The following is a 26,662-nucleotide window of genomic DNA, read 5'->3' as shown; positions in this document are numbered from 1 at the left end:
TTGCAACTTTACCTCTACTCTGCCCAAACTGTGTCCCTGGGAATGCCTACAATTGCATAAAAGTAGGTGAACATTTTCCGTGCATGTTTTTTTTGTGATCAAATGTGGTCACCCATTTTATAAAAATTATTTGTGGGGAAAGCAATGTTGCAAACCTGTAAAAGGAGTTTTTCATAGGCAGCTAGATTGATAAAGCACACAAGTGAGGTGATGTTATCTGACAACAATGTGATGGAACTTCTCTTCCAAAGCTCAGAACTTGACATTAGATTCTGATTATGCTCAGCACTTCTCACATGCAATGGTCCGCTCAACTCAGTTAGTTCCCTACATTTCAGACAATTCTAAGGGAAGTGGGAGGGACTCAGGGGTCCTACATAAGCGTCTACACGCGCCCAACATGCGCCAAAATGGAAATATCGCCCGACTACTGCATGTCTCTTGTGGTAATTTCATTTTTGGCGCATGTCTGCTATGTGCATCAGAAAAATATTTTTTTATTTTCTGGCAAACATAACGGATGCGCCAAGTGGCATTTGGCACACATAGGTCATTACGTGGAGGAGTGGCCTAGTGGTTAGGTTGGTGGACTTTGGTCCTGGGGAACTGAGGAAGTGAGTTCAATTCCTGGCACAGGCAGCTCCTTGTGACTCTGGGCAAGTCACTTAACCCTCCATTGCCTGCCGCATTGAGTCTGCCATGAGTGGGAAAGTGCAGGGTACAAATGTAACAAAAAAAAAAAATTACCGCCTGGTAACTGTGTAAATCTTTACCGCTAGGTCAATGGCTGGCGGTAAGGTCTCAGACCCAAATAGATGTGCGGCAATTTTCATTTTGCAGCACGTCCATTTTCGGCAAAAAAGGCTTTTTAATATAGGTGCGCTAAAAAATGGATCAGCATTCCCAAAATCCATGCCTACACTATCACAAGCCATTTTTTTAGCATGCCTTTGTAAAAGGACCCCCTTGTGCCTTATCAATTCTGTTGTCCAAAGAAAATACCTATTACATGTGAGCAAAATTGCTTTTTCCATCAGCAAACGGGACTGAGTAAGGCACACAAGTGTTTGACTCCGAAGCTTAGGGCTGCTCAGTCTTTGGATTGTCCTACTGTTTTGAGCAGTACACACAGGGGGTCTTTTACTTAGGTGCCCTGGTGTTTTTAGCGCATGTTAAAAATAGGTGCATGCTAAAGGCTAAAGACGCCCATAGAAATGCATTAGCGCGCGCCTATTTTTAATGTGCGCTAAAAACGCCAGCGTGCCTAAGTAAAAGACCCCCGCAGTTAGTTGCAAGAGTTGTTAGCTCATAGAGACAGCTTGGAATACCTGACTATATACTATTTTGCCTGCAACATAGTTAGTACATAAGTACATATAAGTAATGAAGATCGCTGCTATTTCCATTTGGGATGGATGTTAATCTTCTGAGTGAATGTCTACTTTTCTATATTTTTTAATGGAGTTCCTTTTCTTTATTTGCATTTATTTTATTGTTCATCACTTTGATTTATGTTTTATTAAAAGCAAGTTTAGCAAATGTTATTAAACAAACATATAGGCATTCTCCTATACTGAAGCTTGGTCCAAGCAATGATACACAGTGAAAGTATGAATAGATGACCATATAGCTGCTTTACTGATGGTAATTAGCAAGGTGTACTTCAAGAGGGCCACTATCCTGCTTATTATCGAAAGAGAAAAACTCCTATATTGCGACCCAAATCGGGAGATGGGCGTTTTTCTCCCATGTGCGCCCAAATCGGTATAATTGAAAGCCAATTTTTGGTGTTTCCAACTGCAATTCGTCGCGGAAACGGGTAAAGTTGACGGGGGCGTGTCAGAGGCGTGGTGAAGGCGAAACTGGGGCGTGGTTATCAGCCGAGGTGAGATGGGCGTCTTTAGCTGATAATCGAAAAAAAGGTGTTTTACCCGCGATTTTGGGTCACTTTTTGTGGACCCTTTTTTTTCCACGAACAAGTCCCAAAAAAGTGCCCCAACTGACCAGATGACCACTGGAGGGAATTGGGGATGACCTCCATGGACTCCCCCAGTGGTCACTAACCCCCTCCCACCAAAAATAAAACACTTAAAAAACTTCCAGCCTCTATGCCAGCCTCAAATGCCAGCTTCAAATGCCGTACCCACCTCCTTGACAGCAGAATGTGTTCTATCCTCTGACAGCCTTTCCTTGGTTCTAATGTGGCTCTCGGGTGAGTGTGACACCTTTTCTGTTATGCGCACTGCAGAGTCACATCAGCAATGCATTGTGGTGGGTGTAGGGTATTGGGCTCCGTGATTCCAGTAGCTTGTGGCAAATGCTCACGATGTTGGTAGTTGGTAGGCTCTACTCCCATGGTGCTTTTCCCCCTGCTTACTGGGTCAGAGTGTGCCCTGTTTTGTTTCCGGTAGTCCATGAGGTAGTGGCCATTTTTGTAAGCCAGTTTTAGATCCCTTTCACGTGTTAGCCACGTTACAGAACTTAGTTCTTACCTTGAATGTGGCTGAAAGAGGGCATTGTACACCATTCTGCCAGCTCTGACCTACTGCTCATCTCAGTACCAGCGAGACTCGTTGCCAGTGGGGCACAACCTCTGATCTGCAGTTAACTGTGAGTAAGCGTGCTTATTCCAATAAAGGACGTTTTCGAAGAGATTAGTCTTTAGGTGTCAACTGGTGTGCCAATGTTATATAGTAGCAACAAGTCCTAGAGGCCTGTGTGTACGCAGGTCTCTGGAGCACTTTTAGTGGGTACCGCAGTGCACTTCAGCCAGGTGGACCCAGGCCCATCCCCCCTACCTGTAACACTTGTGCTGGTAAATGGGAGTTCTCCAAAACCCACTGTACCCACATGTAGGTGCCCCCTTCACCCCTAAGAGCTATGGTAGTGTTGTACATTTGTGGGTAGTGGGTTTTGGGGGAGGGGGGCTGGGGGCTCAGCACCCGTGGTAAGGGAGCTATGCATGTGGGAGCATTGTCTGAAGTCCACCACACCGCACCGCACCGCACTGACCTCTAGGGTGCCCAGTTGGTGTTCTGGCCCCTCCCATGACCAAAGGGCTCGGATTAGGACGTTTTTGAGCTGGGCGTTTTTAGTTTCTATTATCGCTAAAAAAAACAAATGCCCAGCTGAAAAACGTCCATTTTTTCGAAAATGGGAAAATGCGGTCTGTTCCACCTCTTCACGTTCCCGTTTTCGGACATAGACGCCCATGGAGATAGGCTTTCGCATTCAATTATGCCCCGCCACGGCTACAATAGCTCTAATCTGATGAGATTTGACCTTGGGGCTGAGAGGAATATTTATTTGCTCATAGTAGAATGAATCTAGCCAATTTGCTAGAGCTCTTTTTTGCAGCTAACATACTAGTTCTATTTGTGTCAAATGAGACAAAATATTGAGTGGATTTTCTAAAGAATTTTGTCCTAGTAGAAGGTGAGAGCTTGTTTACAGTCTAAGGTTTGGAGGGCTTTCTCTCAAGCATTTGAATGGGGTTTTGGACAGAAAGTAGGAAGTACTATTTCTTGATTCAGCTGAAAAAATGATTAATGCATTAGACTTTTTGCTACTGGCCCCATGACCTGGAATTTCTCTTTCCTCCTCCTCCCTTGGTTTGTAATCTCTCACTCTTCCTCCTTCCAGCATTTCTTCCTCTCTTGCCACCTCTTCCCCCAGCATGTAGGCTCTGGCATTTCTCATGCTCTGTCTCACTCCCCTTGGTGGCCCTCTGCACTAGCCTTTAAGTCAAGCAGCACTAAATACACATTGCTTTCATCTGACCCAGAGCCCTCCTTCTATAGAATCCCACCTGTCAGAAACAGGAAGTTCTGTCAGAGGAGGTAGAGCACTACAGAGGGAGAGCTCCAGGCTAGACAGAAGCAGCATGTTTTTAATGTTGCTGGACTTAAAGGCAAGTTTGGAGGGTTGTAAGGGAAAGGAGAGTGAGATGCAGAGTGAAGTAGGAGGGGAAGGGAGAGGCAGGTAGGCAGAGATGCTCAGACCTAAGGGAAGAAGAGGAAGAGAGAGAGAGAGAGAGAGAGAGAGAGAGAGAGAGAGAGAGAGAGAGATGCAGGACCTTTGGGGAAGGGGCAGGAGTAGAGGTAAAGGGGAAAGGAGACTGAGAGATGCTGGAGTTTGGGAAGGAGGGGAGAGGCAGGCAGACAGAGATGCCAGGACCTGAGGGAGAAGATGGAAGACAGAGAGATGTGGGACCACAGGGGAAGGGTTGGGCCTGAGAGAGATAGATGATGGAAATAGGTGATAAAATTAAAAAAGAAGGGATATGCTAGACATTAATAGAGGAGAGGAGAAGAGAAAGGGGAAATGTACATGGATGGCAGGGAAGGGGAAAGAGAGGGAAGAAATGCTGGCACATGGATGGTAGGGAAGAAAAGATAAAGAAATGCTGCCCATGGATAGAGGAGAGGAGAAGAGAAGGGAGGAAATTGATGCCCAAAGATGGAGGGTAAGGAAAGGGAAGAGATGGAAACAGATAGATATGAGAAGCAGGCAGAAAAATGGATGAAAGTTGAATGTTAAATATGGATATAGGGCAGGAAGTGAAGAAGAAAGGAGGAGAGAAAATAAATAGTAAAATGGACAGGAGGCCCTGGAAACAGAGTTCAGAGAAAGTCAGACCCAGAGAGAGGGAACAAGTTGATTAGAAAAATAACATCATCAAACAACAAAGGTAAGAAAAATGATTTTATTTTCAGTTTAGTAATTGAAATATGTCACTTTTGAGAAATTGCACCTGCTTGTCTACATTCTGCACTGTGCAGGAGAAAATGTGAGGGGGATGCTTTATGCAATTAATCATGTGATTAAATATTTTAATCATGATTAACCAGGGGACTAAAATTTGTAATTGATGTGCAGCCCTACATAATGGTAAAGGTATGCAGCTGCTGTCACAAAGCACTTTGAGGGCTGAAGAGGGCTGAAGAAAGGCCAATAATAAGGACTTTGTACTGAAATGATTGGTTTTAAGGCTAATCTTAAGGTATATTTTATAGTAAGGGTGGATTGGAATGATTGTGTATGCATTCTTTAGATGAAGGTTATACATCCAATCCCCTTTGATGTGCAGAGGAAGAATGAAGGGAATGGTGGTCATCCTAAATTTCTTCTTGAGAAGAAATCCACTGAGAAATTGTTTTGAGTAGAAACCTTGGGCCTGATTTTCAGCTGGCAGCGGGCAGAGCTTTTAATATCCACCGCCAGCATTAAACCCAGATTTTCAATGCTGGGCATTTCTGGCAACAGGCATTGAGTATCCGGGGTTTTTGTAACCACTAAAAAGTTAACTGGTTATGTCAATATTCAGCGCTAATTGGTCAACTTTTTTAGCGGTCAAAGATAGAAAAAAAATTTATTCAGTCCTATTTGACTGCTAAACATGTCTGGATAGGTGCTGAATATCTGTGCCTAACCAGATAACTTGCGCAATGTAGCCTGTTATTCGCTAGGCGCTAAGTGGGCAATATTCAGTGGAGATAAATGGTTATCTCACACTGTATATTAATGGTTAGGCACCGATATGCTATTTAACCAGTCAGCAGCCATGTCTGGCCAGTTAAATAGCTTTGAATATTGGGGATGGGAGGGGGGTGGGGTTGCTTGATTCTTCTTCTATGGTTCTATGGCTTTGGCTTAGAGGACAAGGTGGCTTTCTTTTGGCAAAAAACAGAGGTGATTGGAAAGCGGTTTTGATTCCTGGTAAAGGATGATCCAGGGGACGACTGATGAATCAGAGATAATATCCATTTTCAATTGTAGATAGGACCCGTGTGTCCTCCTGACACACTGATAGGAAGAGTTGAACGCTGGTCTTTTCTTGTTATATAATTTAGATGGTCATTTTAGATACCTTGCATGAAATTTATATGTGTAAGCAGATGCATGCTCATATGTAAATGCTGATTTTACAATACCACTATTTACTTCAGTAAGGGGCCCTTTTACTAAGCCGCATAAGTGTCTAAATGCGCCCAACACACGCCAAAATGGAGTTACTGCACAGCTACCATGTGGCTTTTGCAGTAAATTCATTTTTGCCTTGAATCCGATACACACAACCAAAATTATTTTCTGCTCTGCGTATCGGACATGTGCCAAGTGGCATTTGGCACGCATAGGTCATTATCACCTGGTTACAGCGTGAGACTTTATCACTAGGTCAATGGCTGGCAGTAAGGTCTCAGACTCAAAATAGACGTGCAACAATTTTCATTTTGCCACACGTCCATTTTTGGGAAAAATATTATAAAGGCCATTTTTACAGGTGTGCTGAAAAATGATTCTGCATGCGCCCAAAACACATGCCTACACTACAGCAGGCCATTTTCAGTGCACCTTAGTAAAAGTACCCCTAAATGACAAATGATAGACAGGGAACTTGTTTTAGGCATGGTTTGGGGGGATCCAAAAACTTATATGCATAGTGCCAATTTTGCACAGGAATACACACATATATATTTTTTTTAATTTCCCCATTGGCTTTTGCATGTACTCTGGGTCTTGCATAATTGTGCTTAACCCCATGTAGCTACTGAAATCCAATGTCTACACATACAAGTGCCAGTAGATACATATGTGGTGGGCAATTTATTAAGTGGCATCTATTTTTACACACCAAGAAGGCAACTATTTGGAGCATATTCTATAAAGAAAAGTAGATATATGCTCATAGCAGCAAATGATAGTCATTTAAAATGACAGCCCATCCCTAGCCTCATCTCTGATTTTTGATGACATCAACCTGCATTTGACCATAGAGGTCCTAAGTGGACATAATAAAGCCAAACAGAAGATGTCTTTTGTAAATGCTCAAAGCGGAACAAAAGAACAAACCCCACACTCCAAAAGCAGACACAACACAGTGGAGACGACAACAAATCAGTGGAAATGTTCCTACTTTTGAAGAAGATTTGTATAAAATATGGGTTCCCAATTATAGTCAGACCAACTACTTATTAAATACATACAGTTCATTTTCATTATACTGATAGTCTCGTGAATGAACAAAGAAACACAATTTATGCAGTGAAATGATTAAGACATTGACATAACGCACACAACACAAACAAGTTGAATGTATTTTGGCTATGTCTTTATTTCTCATCTCTTTCCTCAAGATGATTATATAAATATGTTTTTACATGCACAAACACAATATTGTTTTGAGTGTATTCCAGCATTTGAGATGAGTTGCTCTTTTTAAAGCAGGTTTGTTACAATTTATATAAGCATAGCTGACTACCTAATAGTACCATGTGTCCTTTATGTCATAAGGATGAAGGAAACTAACTGCCATGTTGAAATAATATAATGCACTGGCACTTATAAGGACTAGGATAAATCACAAAGTAATACAATCATGCACCTAGTCCAGAAAGAATGTGAAAACTGACAAATATTACAGTACAACAAGAAGTTAAAATATATGTACATGTCATTAGGAAACAGTGATGCATATGTTTAGACAAGACATGAAAATCTACACCAAGACAAAATATAGAAATTTATCAAAATGTGATAAATTTTTAGGCCAGTAGAAAAATACACAAAACATGAAAAAAAAAAAATAAACCAGACAGTACAACCTTACAACATTTATATTACAGAATGAAGTCAGTCTGAGGCAGAAATAATTCTTTTTTTTTTCCCTGTTTGTTTTAAAATGAAGGCAAAGAAAGTTCCCCTAAGATCAGAGAATCAACTTTCATTGCTGATGACAGATACAAAAATCAAAACTAAACACAGTTAGATTACTGCAGGAAATGACAGAGAGAGACAGAGGTGAGAAATATTTGGCAAGTTGCATCATATGGAGTCATTCACGATTGGCTAACGATGGTACCTGGCTCTGTTGTACTTTGCTGGCTTGCTTGTGAGGAGCAACTGAAGGTGGAGGCACACCTGACGTGGAGGCTGAACGGCCTAGTCTGCAACTTACTTTTGTTTCTGCAGGAAGAAAGCAAAATGGAAACATATCAATAATTGTAACCTTATTGATCCTGGAGAAAACTAGATTCCTATCAAGCTGTCATAATTCTTATTTTAATCCAATAAAAGATATATGTGAACTTAGAGAACCAAGGTTATTTCTTTAGAAGTCGTATGAAGCTTTAAAAGTTCAAGGGTATCATCATCTTTAGATAATCCATATGTTTGTCCAATAAAAGGTGTTATGATCCAGGGCTTAATTCTTCAGGAAATAGCTAGTTCTGCTATTTCTTTTCATACTGCGGAGTAGTAGGGGTTTTCTGCTTCAACCCATTCCTTCTATGCAGCTTGTAGGGAAGAGCCAGGAAAGAGAAAAGCTTGGAGAATAGAGAACAATCACTTTACTCCATAATCCAGTACTTATTATCCTGTTGTTCCCCCCCCCCCCCCCCCCCCCACCACACACACACACCCTTCTTCCTCTGCAGGGACTGGGAAGAGAGAGTGAGCCCAAAGCAGATACTGCAAAGCAGAGATAATAAAGTCATTTTAGTATGTGTGGTAATATATGCAGCAATATAGTTCTTATAAAATGGTGCCATGCATACTGGTGGCATGCATAGAAACAGAGAAAAAATGTAAGTAGATAAAGACCATATGGCCTATCCAGTCTGCTCATTCATGCCATCTATTCTCACTATTACTCCCTTAAAGATCCTATGTACTTGTCCCAAACTCTCTGGAATTCAGATACTGTTTTTGTCTCCTAAGGCTGTTACACAAACTAACCACCCTTTCCATGAATAAGTATTTCCTCAGGTTACTTCTGAGTCTATCCCCTTTCACCTTCATCCTATGCCCCCTCGTACCAGAGCTTCCTTTCAATTGAGACTTACCTCCTGTGCATTTATGCTGTATAAGTATTTCAATGCTCTATCATATCTCCCCTCTCCCACCTTTGTTCCACAGTATACATATTGAGATTTTTAAGACTGTCCTCATATTCTTTATGCGAAGACTGCTGACCATTTTAGTAGCTGCCTTCTGGACCAGCTTCATCCATGTTTATATCTTTTTGAAAGTGCATTCTCCAGAATTGTACACAATATTCTAAACGAGGTCTCACAAGAGTCTTATAAAGGGGCATTATCACCTCAATGCATATGCATTCTTTTTACTGTAGGCATTACCAGGGGCAAGGTCTGAGCAGAGGACAGGCAGAGTCATAGTATACTCATGTAGATTATAAACCTTAACTTATGAATGTACTTCAATAACCCACCTGTGAACATTTACAGCTGCTCTCAAGCAGGCATAATATCCACACGTTCAATGTAGGCACAATCTCTGCAGCATTTATGCTATTATTTTATAAAGACAAATAGGCACCTATTTATCTTTGTAAAATAGATGTATAATAGCCACCTTCCAACCAACCTAACCTCCTTTGCTATAAAATTACCTTCAAAAGAGTTGTGAATTATTGCAAGTCTGAAACTTGTGAGGAGTATGAGAATCTTCAAAGCATCAATATGGGATGTAAGTTTAAAAACACAACTGTCCAAAATCTCCAGCCTGGGATTGGGTAACTTGGCACCTCTGGCCAATCTGACCTCCCTACCCTGACCATCTCCTAGGAATGCAAGCAAATTATCTATAACCCCCAACCAGTGTTCAACCCACAGCCATCCTTTGCCCACCAATACTCTTTGTGGACAAGGAGGAGGAAGACTATGAAGAATGTGTCTGTGTTATTTGCATGACTTTTTTTTAGAGTGCGACAGTTAATGTCCAGCCCTGGCCCCTCCCTCTTTCCTCCTCACTCTCCACAATTCCACTTCCTTTGTCGTGCACTGCCCAGTTACTGCTGGGGTAGCATGGGAGATCTTACCGCCACCTCAATGGGTGGCGGTAAGTGTTCCCATCTGAAATGGGCACACGGTAAGTGCTTCACTTGCTGCACATCCATTTCTTTAAAAATAACCCTGCCTTTTACCCAGGGGCCCTTTTACTAAGCCAGGTAGGCACCTACATGCACCCAATGCATGCCAATTTGGATTTACTGCCTGGCTACCACGTGGCCCTTGTAGTAATTTCATTTTTGGTGTATGTCCGTTATGCGCGTCCAAAAAATAATTTTTATTATCTGACACCCATCAGCTATGCGTGTCAAGTGGCATTCTACACACGTAGGTCATTACCGCCCAGTTAACAAGTGAGACTTTACCACTAAGTCAAAGGCTGGCGGTAAGGTCTCAGACCCAAAATGGAAGCACGGCAATTTTTATTTTGCCACGAAACCAGTTTTGGCAAAAATATTAAAAAGTCATTTTTTGCAGGCACGCTGAAAAATGGATCTGTGCGTGCCCAAAACCCGCACCTACACTACCACAGGCCATCTTTCAGCGCACCTTAGTAAAAGGACCCCCCACTGCTGTAAAAGGTGGCCTCGATGCCCATGACACCCATATATTCCATATGCATTCAGTTTGTTAGCCCATATTCATGTCATTAGCAGGCCTTAAAAATTATGTACCTATAATCTATAAATTAATGCATGTTTGATCTGCATGTGTTTAAAAGTGCTACATGAATTATTTATTTTATTAACAGGAATGCATAAAATGAATTAAAAAAGTCTGAAAAAAAAGTAAAAAATCTAAAAAAGAACCAATTTTTTTTCTCTTGTGCACATCTCCAATAAGTCCTGGTATGACCTGCCAAGAATATGTAGCAATGAAATGAATCTAGTACGTGTCAATTGTATGACCTGTCGGTTGAATGCTATGGCAGGTAATATATGAGAAACCTTGTGACCTGTGAAGAAATGCATTCCACTAAGGCAATGACTGGCAAGAAGCCAAATTGATGTCATTATTGAAGGCCTTCCTTTGCTTGAGGTTAAGTTTTACCACTATCCTTCATGCTGGTACATTTTAATTTTCTTTGAAAAAGAAAGAAGTTGTTGAACTTTGGAAGAACGTAAGCAATGGGGTCAATATTCAAAAGTATTTAACCAGGTAGGAGAGGCTCCTGCTCAATTAAACCCCTCTGAGCTGGCCATTTCCAGATATTTAGTAGTACTTAACTGGATAGTGCTGCTGAATACTTCCTCTGACCGCCAAAGCACTGACCGGCCAATATTCAAAGGGATTTAGCTGGCCGCTGACAGGTTAACTTGCTTGACTGGAGCTAGCTGCTAATTTTCAGAAGCTCTTCACTGGCTACTTGCTGGTGAAATTCATGGTTAATGCCTAACTCAAAGCTGGCTATGTTGGGGGTGTTCTTGGGGAAGGGGGAGCAGAGTCGGCCCTTGGTTGCTTAAGTGCTGATAATTCTAGATTTGATATAATGCACCTTCAGTGTTCTGCACCAAAATCCAAGCGTATTCTGTAACAACATGTGTAACTTAATTGGTTTAACAAGTCAGTCAGCGTTGTTAACAGCACTTAACAAGCAATAATGAGCACTAATTGGAAATAATTGGAATTTACACGCAAAACTTTCTAAACATATTCTGTAATGCACTGCGCCTAGATTCTAATGCGCGCAGGCAAAAAAGGGCATGGTTATAGGCGGAGAAATGGGTGTTTGTGGGTGTCCTGAAATTTGCACGCATAGTTATAGAATATGGCCCAATCTGCCTTAATCTACATGTCGGGATTTATACCACATTTTCATTGGTGTAAATGGAGGCATGTAGTTTTAGGCACTAGGATATCAATTAAGTGTATTCTATATACCGCGTCTAAATATAGGCGCCCCTTATAGTGGAAAAGGTACAGAGAAGGGTGACGAAAATGACAAAGGGAATGAGAAGACTTCCCTATGAGGATAGGCTGAGACGGTTTGGGCTCTTCACCTTCAATAAAAGATGGCTGAGGGGAGATATGATAGAGGTATATAAAATACTGAGTGGAGTGGAATGGGTAGACGTGAATGCTTGTTTACTCTTTCTAAAAACTGCTAGGACTAGGGAGCATGCAATGAAGCTACAAAGTAGTACATTTAAAACAAATCAGAGAAAATATTTCTTCACTCAACGTATAATTAAACTCTGGAATTCATTATTATTATTATTTGTTGCATTTGTATCCCACATTTTGCCACCTTTTTGCAGGGTCAATGTGGCTTACATATTACCGTTAATGGCGTTAGCCGGTATCGGTCTGAACAAATACAAGGTATGAATGAGTACAAGGTGATATTATGGTAGATAAGGTTAATTGGGGGTAGGTAATTGGGGGAGTTTATAGAGGGAGAGGGGGAGGAAGAGTCAGGTAATGTCCATTACGGTCTTTGGTTATATTGTGTCGCAGGTGTCCAGGTATTTTTTATGTTGGGTCGGTGGGGTATGCTCTTCTGAACAGGACTGTCTTTAGTGCTTTCTGGAAATTTAGGTGGTCTAGCGTAGTTTTTACTGCTTTTGGCAGTGCGTTCCATAGTTGTGCGCTTAAGTAGGAAAAGCTGGATGCATAGGTGGATTTGTATTTGAATCCTTTGTTGGATGGGTAGTGGAGGTTTAGGTAAGATCGTGCAGATCTTGTGGTATTTCTGGTTGACAGGTCGATAAGGTCTGTCATGTAACCAGGTGCCTCGCCTTAAATAATTTTATGAACAGTCGTGCAGATTTTGAAAGTGATATGTTCTTTGATTGGTAGCCAGTGCAGTTTTTCTTGGAGTGGTTTGGCACTGTCAAAACACGTTTTTCCAAATATAAGCCTGGCTGCTGTGTTTTGAGCGGTCTGGAGTTTTTTTTATGATTTGATCCTTGCATCTCGCATAGATTCCATTACAATAGTCTGCGTGGCTTAGTACCATTGATTGTATCAGATTACGAAATATTTCCCTCGGGAAGAATTGTTTCAGGCGTTTGAGTTTCCACATTGAGAAAAACATTGTCTTTATGGTGGATTTCGCTTGGGTCTCTAGTGAGAGGTTATAGTTGATTGTTACTCTGAGAATTTTCAGGCTGTCTGAGATAGGGAGGGTATATCCTGGGATGTTAATATTTGTGGGTTTGTATGTATTGTATTGGGATGAGATGATGAGGCAGTGTGTTTTTTCTGTATTGAGTTTTAATTGGAATGCATTTGCTCATGAGTTCATGATGTTTAAACTGAGCTCAATTTGGTTGCTGATTTCTGCTAAATCATGTTTGTAGGGGATATATAATGTAACATCATCAGCGTAGACAAATGGGTTAAGGCCTTGGGTTGATAAGGTCTTGGCTAGTGGAGTTATCATAAGGTTGAAAAGGATCAGTTATAGTGGTGATCCTTGCGGTACTCCGCAATCAGGTTGCTAGAGAATGAGGTAAAAGCAGTTAGCTTAGCGGGGTTTAAAAAAGGTTTGGCTAGCTTCCTAAAAGAAAAGTCCATAAGCCATTATTAAAATGGACTTGGGAAAATCCACTGCTTATTTCTGGGATAAGCAGCATAAAATGTATTGTACTGTTTTGGGATCTTGCCAGATACTTGTGACCCGGATTGGCCACTGTTGGAAACAGGATACTGGGCTTGATGGACCTTTGATCTGTCCCAGTATGGTAACACTTATGTACTTATACAATATGCTTAGGTGGAAATGTTTTTCTTTGTGGATTCTCAAGGTGCCATATGTAGAATCTGACCCTAAGCAGCCAGGTTTAGTGCATAGATGGGACCACAGAAAAGTGTGCCCTATTTTCATGAAGTACCCCATGATGACTTAAGCGGTTATACGTTAGTGGGCTTAAAAATAACTAGATATTCAAATTAAATGCTACAAAGACACAAATTCTGCTATTGGCCAGTTACTCATGTACCGATAAACCTGCTATATTTAAATTTGAATCTGATTCTATGCCAAACAAGATTCGGAATTTAAGTGTAATGATTGAAAAGTGGCAGGTCCAGAAGGTAATTAAAGATTTCTTTTTTAAATTACGCTTATTGAGAAGATTGAAGGATTTGTTAACACAGGGAAACTTCAGGAAGGTGATTAAAAGTAGTATAACACCATGCTTTGCTTATTGCAACAGCCTGCTATTTGGGATAAGAAAGAATCAATTAAGGACTCTGCAAGTGGCTCAAAATGCAACTGCTAGGGTACTAATGACCATTATAATCATATTTCCTCTGTCATGATGACACTTCATTGGTTTACCAGTAGATTTAGAGGATAAAATTTTAAATTTGTTGTTTAATTTTTTTAGGTATTGACTGGTCAGGCATCTGATGTTTTGGCAGCAAGACTCCATGACGCCCATTTTCAAAGCACATACACTTACAACATTTCTATAATAAAATATGTAACTTTGTAAGTTTATGTGCTTTGAAAATGAGCATCTATTAATTGAGGTGATGCTTAAAATCTGCAACTAAGGCTTTACAGGATGTATGATTTTTTAAAATATTGCAGGTCCAGTATTATAGAACTCCTTACCTTTGCGTTTGAGAGAGATTCAACGGTTAAGTGAGTTCAAGAAAGAACTTAAAACATTTCTATTCCAACAAACTTATAAAGGAATATGAACTCGTTGATAGGCAATGCAGAATACTACAATTTGATGTAACAGTCCTAAAGTCAGCTGTAGAGGTTTGAAGGTATTTGTAAAGAAACGCAAATGATATGAACTATTTGTGATTAGCTGGATTAATGTAATGTAATATGTTTTATGTCTGTTTTAATTGATATTGTGGATGTTAGATTTGTAAGCCGCTTAGAACTTTCAGGATAGTGTGGCATAGACATTTTTAAATAAATAAGTGGTTAACATCAATATTCAGTCCAGTTAGGTGAGCGGATAAAACTGTCCTAATATCCAAATAGCAGATGAAATTTAATGTGGACAAATGCAAAGAGATGCACGTTGGGAAGAATAATCTGAATCTCAGTTAACTGATGCTAGCGTCCACCTTAGGAGTCAGCACTCAAGAAAAAGATCTAGGTGTCATTGTAGACAATATGCTGAAATCTTCTGCCCAGTGTGCGGCAGCGGCCAAAAAAAGCAAACAAGATGCTAGGAATTATTAGGAAAGGGATGCAAAGTAAGACCAAGAATATTATAATGCCTCTGTATCACTCCATGGTATGACCTCACCTTGAGTATTGCATTCAGTTCTGGTCACTGAATCTCAAAAAAAATGTAGTGAAATTAGAAAAGGTTCAAAGAAGAGCGACCAAATGATAAAGGGGATGGCACTCCTTTTGTATGAGGAAAGGCTAAAGAGGTTAGGGCTCTTCTGCTTGGAAAAGAGATGGCTGAGGGGGATATGATGGAAGTCTATAAAATCCTGAGTGGTGCAGAACGGGTAGAAGTGAATCAAATTTTCACTCATTCAAAAAAATACAAAGATCAGGGGACATTCAATAAAATTACATGGAAATACTTTTAAAACAAATAGGAGGATTTTTTTTTTCATTCAAAGAATAGTTAAGCCCTGGAACTCACTGCCGGAAGATGTGGCATATCTGGGTTTAAAACAAGGTTTGGACAAATACCTAGAGGAGAAGTCCATAGTCTGTTATTGAGATGGACGTGGGGGAAGCTACTGCTTGCCCCGGGATTGGTAGCATGGAATGTGCTACTAATTTGGGTTTTGCCAGGTACTGCATATACAGTAAGTCTGTCCTGTCTTTATATGGTTCTTCATGGCCAGTTAAATGCCGAATACCGCACTTAACCAGCTATGGTTTTCGCTGGCTCCGTAAACCTGAAAATTCAATTCCAGTACCCGGATGTGGCCCAGCATTGTATTTCTGGGGTTAATGCCAGTAGCGGTCAGCAAAACCCTGATTGCTGCTGGCTGAATATCGGGCCCTTGAAAGCTAAGTCAGCTGAAGTATAATAGCAATAAAGAACATATATGGGGTGCAGATTTAAAGCAGAGAACAAACGTGAGTTATGAGCTGAAATCTGCTCCCACTTTACATATGTGCATGCTAAATGTTTTATGTTTATAATCCAGTTGAACTGTGAACTACCAGTTTGACAAACTTCCTGTAAGCAATACTCAGTAGAAGCAGATGGTGGCAGTGCTTGCCAATTTTCAGTAAGCCTTAGCTCTACTGAAGGGTCTCTATCTCGACCAAATAGTTTATGTATATTTTCCTTTTTGACCTCTGTGATAGTTCTTGGAACTATTAAGTCTGTTGAAGTCTACATGCTAAGAAAGGCTGGAAGTACAGAAGAATATCACTCTGCCTAATTAATACTACCAACCAATATGTACACATATTTTATTTCTACATTCGCCCAATAATGAATTTGAACAGAACAAATTTAGCAGTACAATAACTTACTTAGGGGTCCTTTTACAAAATGGCAGTAAGCCCAACTCGGGCTTATCGCTCACTAAAAGAGAAGTACTGCCGGGCTACCGCAGCAGCCTAGTGGTAGTTCCCACCCCCATTGCGCTGCCCAGTTACCACCGGATTAGCACGGGAGTCCTTACCGCCACTTCAATGGGTGAAGGTAAGTGCTCCCCACAAAATGGTCACGAGACAAGTGCTTCAATTGCGAAATGGCCATTTCCTGAAAAAAAACCCAAAGACCTGCCCTTTACCCACTGCGGTAAATGGGGGCCTTAGCATGCATCAAAACGTGCGCCGATGACAGCACAGGCCCCCTTTTGCTGCAGCTTTGTAAAAGGGGACCTTAAAGACATGTCCCATAATAGACTGCAATACCTGAAGGAGAGGGAAGCTATGGTTTCACTGGCTTCATAAACCTGAAATTTCAAAGATGAAATTCTGACATTTACAAGTATAACGCCGGCAGTGGTCAGCAAAATGCTGATCACTGCTGGCTGAATATTGGGCCTGAAAAAGAAAGAAAGAAAGAAAGAAAGAAAGAAAGAAAGAAAGAAAGAAAGAAAGAAAGAAACCTAGGAATGCCAAACAGAAAGTTTATTATAATAAAAAGTAGACCCCAAAACAGTTGAAGTTCAGAAGGACTTGACACAGTGCCATGTTTTGGGGTTCAATAATCTTCAAAAAGGAAAATATCTATGTAAATTCATTTATGGTTGTTTTGTATATGTTGTTGAACATATTTATAATTTTATTCATGGTTTGCAGTGTTTCCTGGTTCCGATGACATCATTTGCATCATTGGAACACATACAATATGGCTGCCTAGAACATTTAAAATTTTAAGATATTTTTAGCATTTCTGAGCTTTTTAAGTGGCATTTTTGTTCTAAAATTAGTGATTCCAGGTTGGCAGACACTGCTTTATTGATAATCATCGTCTTTTCAGCAAAATATGCTTTCAAAAAATGATCTGCTTTAAATTGGAATGGCTTGTAGATGCATTTTTTGAAAGTTTTGAGCATTAAACAGCACATTATTATGATCTGTTAAAGGGTCTGTTTACTAAGCCATGCTAGTGGCTTCTGTGCATCATTGCCGGCACAGCCCATAGAAAATGATTGGTCTGTGTCAGCACTGGCGGTTTAGTACTTTTCTTGCCAGGTATTTGTGATCTGATTGGCCACTGTTGAAAACAGGATGCTGGACTTGATGGACCTTTGATCTTTCCCAGTATGGCAATACTTATGTACTTATGTAGTAAACCTCAGGTATGTTTGTTATATGCAAGTTTTACAATTTTTACTATGGTTATAGTATTTTAAAAGTTTTTCTTAAGATTAGAACCTTTGACCTTTGGTGCAATGCATATAAAGGGAAAGAGGAGCTCTGATTCCCCTATAGATATGCTTTCTTTCCACTCTGTTTTATTCGCTTGTATTATATAAAGTTGTGCATGATTCCTTAGACTTTGAGCACGTTCCATTTTACCTCACAGAAGGCTTCTTTTACTAAGGTGTGCTCACGTTTTAGAACACACTAAAATTGTGGGCATGCTAAACATTAGAGATGCTCCTAGGAATGCATTGACGTTTCTAACGTTTAGTGTGCCCACAATTTTAGCGCACGCCAAAAACGTGAGCGCACCTTAGTAAAAGGCCCTCAGAAAGAAAAAAAAAATATATATATATATATATAAGGTAGTAGATTCAGGATCAGGCGACCCTCAGGGGGAGGAATGCTGTCTTCGGCCTAACCCCTGGTAAGCCTTTCCTCAGCTGAGAGGTGCCCAGCTCTACCACCGGCTGCCTTTCAGGTGCAGTGGAGGACTTGCAGCTCATCTGCATATCCTTACAGCCTTCTCCGAGGTGACACCCAGGTCTACTCCGATCCACTCAGGGCCTCCGCTCTAGGTGCCTAACGGCGAGTGGGGCATTTTTCTCTTTACATCTAATCTTCTTCCCAGTTGCTAAAGTACCTCAGTCATTTATGGCCCCTATTCACATTCTCTTCCTAGCCCTGTCCCTTCCTAATCTTTCCCTCACCCCCCTACCTCTCTCCGCTACAGGAACTCACTGCCCATCCATCGACTTCATCACCTCACCTTCTCTCCTACCCTCTTCCTCCCTCTTGGCTTTTAATCTCCGCCTCTTTCTTCCCTCCATTTTGCCTTCCCCATTCCACCTAAATACCTCTCTCCTTCGACGCCTTTGTGGCTACACCTCTCCTACTCTCCTCCGCTCTCTTTTACTCCTTCTCTTACTCTCAGCCGGTGACATCAATCCCAATCCTGGCCTCCCTCACCAACTATTATCCTAACTCTACAGATCTCACTGCGACCTCTCTAACCTCATCTCTATTTCTCTACTCCCCTCCTCTTCTCTGCCCTTCTCTTGCGCCCTATGGAATGCCCGCTCTATCTGTAACAAACTTGCCTATATCCAGGACCTCTTTATCTCGCGTCATCTCCATCTGCTCGCCATAACAGAAACCTGGCTCTGCCCTGATGACTCTGCTTCAGTCGCAGCCCTGTGCCAATGCAGTTATCTATTTTCACATACTCCTCGCCCTGCTGGCCGTGGGGGCGGTGTTGGACTACTTCTCTCTCCCTCCTCCAGATTTCAACCCCTTCTTCCACCTCAATCTCACTGTTTTTCCTCCTTTGAAGTCCACTCTATCCGCCTTTTCTCTCCTCTGCCTCTTCGAATAGCGGTCATTTATCGTCCCCCTGATAAGTCCCTTTCATCCTTTCTCAGTGACTTTGATGCCTGGCTTGCCTTCTTCCATGATCCTTCCTCCCCCTCTCTCATCCTTGGTGACTTCACGATATGGACCCTTCATCTCTATCCTCCCATGTTTCAAACCTCCTCTCTACTGTGGCACCATCCACGTCTGTCAACGAGGCTGTTTCTTCTTACAACAATACTCTATCCTCTGCCTTAGACACTCTTGCACCTTTGATGACCCGCCCTGTAAGGCGTACAAAACCCCAACCTTGGCTGACTTCTAATATCCGCTACCTACGTTCCTGTACCCACTCCACCGAATGCCTCTGGCGGAAATCTCGGGTCCTTGCTGATTTCTTACACTTTAAGTTCATGCTGACCTCCTTCCAATCTGCTCTTTTACGTGCCAAACAGGGTTATTATATCCAACTGACCAACTCTCTTGGCTCTAAACCTCGACTTCTCTTCACCACATTGAACTCTCTCCTCAAGGTGCCCCCTCCCCCAACACCCCCTTCATTATCTCCTCAGACCCTTGCTGAATTCTTTCACAACAAGGTTCAAAAGATAAACCTTGCTTTCTCTACCTCAACACCTCTCCCTCCACTAGTCCGTTCCCCTCTCTCTCCTTCCCCTCATTCCCTTTCCTCCTTTCCTGAAGTTACTATTGAGGAAACTACACTTCTCCTTTCTTCCTCAAAATGTACCACCTGTTCCTCTGATCCCATTCCCACCCACCTTCTTAATGCCATCTCTCCTGCTCTTATTCCTTTTATCTGTTACATTCTCAACCTCTCACTTTCCACTGCGACTGTCCCTGCTGCCTTTAAACATGCTGTGGTCACACCTCTCCCTAAGAAGCCTTCACTCGACCCTACTTGTCCCTCTAATTACCGACCCATCTCCCTCCTTCCTTTTCTCTCCAAATTACTTGAGCGTGCTGTTCACCGCCGCTCCCTTGATTTTCTCTCCTCACATGCTATTCTTGACACACTACAATCTGGTTTTCACCCTCTCCATTCAACCGAAACTGCGCTTACTAAAGTCTCCAATGACCTATTACTGTCTAAATCCAGAGGTCAATATTCCATCCTCATTCTTCTTGATCTTTCCGCTGCTTTTGACACTGTCGATCACAGCATACTTCTCGATACCCTGTCCTCACTTGGATTCCAGGGCTCTGTCCTTTCCTGGTTCTCTTCCTACCTCTCCCTCCACACCTTTAGTGTTCACTCTGGTGGATCCTCTTCTACTTCTATCCCTCTGCCTGTCGGTGTACCTCAGGGTTCTGTTCTTGGTCCCCTCCTCTTTTCTATCTACACTTCTTCCCTTGGTTCATTAATCTCATCCCATGGCTTTTCCTACCATCTCTATGCTGATGACTCCCAAATCTACCTTTCTACCCCTGATATCTCACCTTGCATCCAAACCAAAGTTTCAGCGTGCTTGTCTGACATTGCTGTCTGGATGTCTCAACGCCACCTGAAATTAAATATGACCAAAACCGAGCTTCTCATTTTCCCCCCCCAAACCCACCTCCCCGCTCCCCCCGTTTTCTATTTCTGTTGATGGCTCTCTCATTCTCCCTGTCTCCTCAGCTCGAAACCTTGGGGTCATCTTTGACTCTTCTCTCTCCTTCTCTGCTCATATCCAGCAGATTGCCAAGACCTGTCGTTTCTTTCTTCACAACATCCGTAAAATCCGCCCCTTTCTTTCTGAGCACTCTACCAAAACCCTCATCCACACCCTTGTCACCTCTCGTTTAGACTACTGCAATCTGCTTCTTGCTGGCCTCCCACTTAGTCACCTCTCCCCCTTCCAGTCGGTTCAAAATTCTGCTGCCCGTCTCGTCTTCCGCCAGGGTCACTTTACTCATACTACCCCTCTCCTCAAGACCCTTCACTGGCTCCCTATCCATTTTCGCATCCTGTTCAAACTTCTTCTACTAACCTATAAATGTACTCACTCTGCTGCTCCCCAATATCTCTCCACACTCGTCCTTCCCTACACCCCTTCCCGTGCACTCCGCTCCATGGATAAATCCTTCTTATCTGTTCCCTTCTCCACTACTGCCAACTCCAGACTTCGTGCCTTCTGTCTCGCTGCACCTTACTCCTGGAATAAACTTCCTGAGCCCCTACGTCTTGCCCCATCCTTGGCCACCTTTAAATCTAGACTGAAAGCCCACCTCTTTAACATTGCTTTTGACCCGTAACCACTTGTAACCACTCGCCTCCACCTACCCTCCTCTCTTCCTTCCCGTTCACATTAATTGATTTGATTTGCTTACTTTATTTATTTTTTTTGTCTATTAGATTGTAAGCTCTTTGAGCAGGGACTGTCTTTCTTCTATGTTTGTGCAGCACTGCGTACGCCTTGTAGCGCTATAGAAATGCTAAATAGTAGTAGTAGTAGTAGATTCAAGTGTAATATTGAATACACCACTGACTTTGCACCTTTTGTAGTTTCCTGATTTCTGTTTCATTATTTAGGTGAATAGCATTTTGCATGTGTTTTATTGATTTTATTATTATTTTATTATCATTTATAACTATGTGGAAATAGTTTTATATAAACTATTTATTGGTTTGTTTTTAAGTTGTGTCTAAATTGACAGCCTCTGAGGCAGCCTTTCTAAAGCAAAACGTGGCTACAATGAGCTTTGTGTTTAATAAAATCCTTATTCCTGCAATTTGTTGGTCTGCTTTGTTCATTTTCTGCTCGAGCATCTGCAGATCGCTGTCTCCCTTTGCTTATAATATTTAATTTCTATTTAATACATGCATGAACTAGTAATATCATGCATTAAAATATAGTAAATCTAGCCCTAAATATAGTATAGAAACAACTTTAGCCCTGGTTTTCAAACCTATATTCGTTCAAATTATTTTGATGTTACGGTTTCATTTCTATAAATACAATTTTACAGAACTCCTGTATTTTTCTGCAGCTGCTGACACACAGTTGTTTTCAATTCATAGTCAGCTTCATAAACAAAATACAGTTTTTAAATTTAAGGGACTATCAACCTACTAATTACAAAATTATATGGTTGTCATCCTGGAGAATGCTTATCATGTCCTAATTTCTCCAAGACAGATTAAAGAGAAAAAAAGGAGCTTATGTGCTCCTGTCTAGACACAAAATTAAGCATTCATAAATCTTCTGGACTAGGAAGCCATGAAGTGGTTAAAATGTTTTCACCATAAAGAAACAGAAAAAGCGTAATTTTCTAAGAGATCAGCTATGCGGGGAAGAAAAGTGGGAGATTACATTGGGCCTATTTTATGCAGACATATACTACCTATGGGGTCCTTTTACTAAGCTGTGCAAAAAATGGCCCTGCAGTAGCAACAGGGGCCATTTTCCCTATGTTTCAGTGCTTTTTTACCGCAGTGGGTAAAAAGCCCCTAAAAAATGGCCATGCGGTAAGAGTACTCTTACCGCATGGCATGCGGGAGGGGGGGAGCATATACCACCACCCACTGAGGTGGCAGTAAGGGCTCCTGTGGTAACCTGGCAGTAAATGGGCAGCACATGGTGATGCCCGATTACTGCCAGGTTAATGCTGTCATACTAAATTAAAAAATATTTTCTGGTGCGCCAGAAGTGGTGCATGCTTGAGCCAGAACTACTGCCAATGGCTGTGTTGGGCAAACGGTAGTCAGGGCTGGTCTTAGCAATTGCGAGGCACTGTGCAGACCAGTTCAGTGGGGCCCCCATGCCCCGTGCCCTTCCCTTTGTCCCACACCCGCACATCCTGCTCCCCACCTGCACACCCCCACCTGCCCCTGCCACCATAAGCCATAATTTATCAGAGTTTAATAGGAGGCTTAGAGCTCTCGGAACCCCATCTCACCCCATACCTTGATGTGCATCCACCACGTCTCAGTACAGAGTGGCAGACAGCAGCAGAGCGGCAGCGATTTTCATATCCGATCAGCTGCCGAGCCTAGAGCCTGTTCGCTGCTGCATCCTGCCCTTGTGGAAGCAGGAAGTGATATCAAAAGGGGGCGGGACACAGCAGTGAGGCTCTGGGCTTGGCAGCTGACGGGATATGAAAATCGCTGCCACTGCCTGATGCTCTCTACTGAAATGTGGATGCGCATTAAGGTACGGAGCAGGGAGCTCTTCTGAGACAAGAGGACAGACGTGCCATAGATGTGGGGCCCCATGGGGGTCCTGTTGTCCCTGCCTAAGACCAGCCCTGGCGGTAGTTCCGGTTTAGCATGTGGTAAGCCCGCGTTGGGCTTACTGACTCTTTGTGAAAGGGCCCCTATGTGTTTTCATCAAACTGCCAAGCAAAACATATACATTTACATGAGCTCAGAAGATGGTATAAGTGTACACACAAACTCCCTAATTCTGTAAAGGTCACCAAAAATTGTGCATGCAATTTTAGGCACATTCCTGATTTGTGCGTGTAATTTAATTGAATAACATGCAAATTAGTGCCAATAATGTTTTTACAAGCAATTATTGGCACTAATTAGATTTAATTGGGATCAACACATGTAAAGTTAGGTGCGGGATTCATGCCTAACATTTATGCGTGTTCCAAAGAAGGGGGCATGGAAATGCGAGTGTCATGGGCGTTTTGGGGTAGAATGGGGGTGTGGCTTTGAGTTACACTTGCAATTACAGAATAGTGGTGCTCCACACGTTTGGAGGCGGGATTTAGATGATTAGAATAGATATTCAGCCACCAACCAGGTAAGTACCTGGATAAAATTTGAATAGCAAAAAGGCTGACTTAACTTAATCCTGCCACTTAACCCAGTACCCGTCTGAATATCACTGGTATCCAGGTAAGTGTGGGCAACTGCCTATGACCCACTTATTCAATTTTGGTGCCCAGGATTCAATATTTGGGTCAAATACAGCTAGTGACAATTAGTACCTTCAAAAACACTGAGTGCTGCTGGCTGAATATTGGGGGAATTATTAACTATAAAAGTAACAAGCAAAATAATAAATAATAAATAAGCCAGTGTTGTGTGTTAATTTATGCAAATTGTTAAACAAAGGGAATCTATGGAGTAAACATCAGATTCTTCTTCTGGCCACAGATTCTTCAACCAGTGCATGCTTTAATTAATTCCTTTCCTCTTAGACACAAATTTATTTTTGAAAAAATATTGATTCCTTAGTACAATATTGTGATTGATGTAACAAAAATAAATCTTTTCATTGAATTGCTTCCAAAAGAAGATAGTTCTAACATTAAGAAATGTAATTCGCCAAACTGCAAGGTGTTATTCATGCAGTATTAGAACCGTTATCAATTTTCACTGATAAATTTCTACGTCCTCTGGTTCATAAAATTCCTTCCTATACACGTGATTCGTCCGATATTATCAATATGTTGAATAAAATCACACCAAGTAAAGATATGTTACTGGTGACTTTTGACGTAGAGAGTCTGTACACCAATATCCCACAGAAAGAATCAATAGAGATTATTAAGGAAAAACTGGTAAATCAGAATGTAAGACCTAGGATACCGACTCAACTCATTGTTGAACTTGCCACAATAGCACTTACAAAACATTTTTTTGCATTTGATGGTAAATATTACCAACAGATTAAAGGTACAGCGATGGGTGCTACATTCGCACCATCAATTGCTAATCTATATGTAGCCCAATTTGAAGAAAAATTTATTGTAAGGAATAAATATATAGATCATATATACATTTGGAAAAGATATATTGATGATATCTTTATGATATGGAAGGGCACAGAAGAGGAGCTTAAAGATTTCTACAATTGGTTAAATACTCTGGATACCAATTTAAAATTTAAAATGCATTTTGATGGAAGAAAAATCCCTTTCCTGGACATTAATATAAACATAATGGAAAACAAGTTCACTACTGACATTTACCGCAAACCCACGGATGTGAATAAATTTCTGCATTATGAAAGTTGCCACAGTAGAAGTTTGAAAGCTAATCTACCATATAGCCAATTTTTACGTCTAAGACGGTTATGTTCAGAACAAAGAACATATACACTTCGCTCTCAGGATATGTCCAGACGGTTTAAAGAAAAAGGGTACCCCTTAAAATGCATCAAAGAGGGATTCTATAAAGCATCCAATAATTCGAGAGAAACACTGCTCAATCCAATCCAGAGAACAAATGAGAATAAGATAGTCTGCACATTGCCATTTACCGGTATGTCTAGCTCCATAGTCAATATTATTAAAAAACATTGGCACTTGTAAGAGAGTAATAGTTGCATACAAACGAGAACGTAATTTAAGGGACCTTTTAGTTCCCTCTGCATTACCTGATGTTTCTACTACACTGAACAAATTGCCAACCGGCCATTTCCCTTGTGGTAAATGTTCGGTTTGTAAAGTTAATATTAAGACCAAGAATCTCTATGTACCATCAGCAAATAGAGACATTCATCTCCGACATTTTTCAAATTGCCAAACTAGTAATGTGATATATATTGCTATGTGTCCCTGCAAATTGACGTACGTGGGAAAAACAAAAAGGAAACTTAATACTAGAATTATTGAACACAGAAGTGCAATTAAACGAAAATTAATAGATAAACCATTAGTACAACACTCAATATCATTAGGTCATAAATTTGATGACTATAGGTTTTGTGCAATTTTTGTATATAAAAGCAAATGGAGAGGTGGACCGACTGATATGTATTTATTACGGAAAGAACAAGAATTTATCTTTGAATTAAATACCCTCCATCCACATGGTTTAAATGGTGAAACGGACTACTCTGTATTTTTATGATCATGTATGCACATTAGACATCCATCTTTATAATATATAATATATAATATTTATTTTTTATCTTTTTACTTTTTATTTTTGATCTTTTATCTCTAACTATGGCACCTCTTTTAGTGCCCCTCGGTTTATTTTTATTTTTATTCTCTATTTATTTATTTTTTCATTATCCATCAAATTCCATTGACTCTATACACATTACTCATCAATATAGTGATGTTACTCCGCTCTTACACTCATTATATTGCTTTTGGTTGAAGTGAACATGCGCAAGTGAGCAAGTGTCTGTTTAAACTAAGATGACCTTTGACCCTTATCTCCGTGGTTAACACACCACCCCCCCTTTTTTTCATTATTTTTTCATTAACTATTTCACTACATAAGGTTTCCATCATCTAATACACTTATTTCAGTTTATATATGGTTTTTTTCGGTCCATATAATGATTTGTTTGTTAGAGTTGTTTGCTTGTTTCGCCCATCCCGATTGGCTATTTTTCGAGCCTGTCTATACGTTCACATTCGCACGTTTTTATAATACAAGAACTTTCTATAATACAAGTACATTTTAACATTCTCATTCATTGATGATCATTATCCATCATTTGCATTGGAAATAATATATATCTCTGTGATAAACATGATATTTTGACTTTTGACCTCTACCTTCCTTTAAATAACTTCCGGTTTTTCGACATAGTTTTTTCGGCATACTCGGAGATTAGAGGCTGCTCATATGACCTCAGGTAAGTTTCGAGCCAAATTGATTGAATGTTTTATCTTCTCCACTATGTTGTCCTTTAATATAGTACGGTATTCACACCTTCCGATATTGAGCCCGAATCAAATAGAGTAACGCGTAATCGCGTCCTTATAACGGTCACCGTTTCAGAACAGGCTTTTTTACTACGTTCGTTTTTTACTTAGT

The 26,662-nt window shown here is 41.0% G+C and overlaps 1 protein-coding gene across 1 annotated transcript in view; it reads right to left on the bottom strand.

Annotated features, from left to right (window-relative positions):
* NYAP2 (neuronal tyrosine-phosphorylated phosphoinositide-3-kinase adaptor 2) overlaps positions 1-26,662 on the bottom strand; it is a 284,755-nt gene that overhangs the window by 64,305 nt on the left and 193,788 nt on the right. The window contains exon 6 of the mRNA XM_030215654.1: positions 7,862-7,965. Coding sequence (XP_030071514.1) covers positions 7,862-7,965 — 104 coding nt within the window. The remainder of the gene's footprint in view (positions 1-7,861; positions 7,966-26,662) is intronic.

The sequence above is a fragment of the Microcaecilia unicolor genome, chromosome 10 (assembly GCF_901765095.1).
Source record: "Microcaecilia unicolor chromosome 10, aMicUni1.1, whole genome shotgun sequence".
Classification (NCBI taxonomy): domain Eukaryota; kingdom Metazoa; phylum Chordata; class Amphibia; order Gymnophiona; family Siphonopidae; genus Microcaecilia; species Microcaecilia unicolor.
Note: the sequence above shows the minus strand (reverse complement) of the source record. Positions and strands in the feature narration are given on the sequence as shown.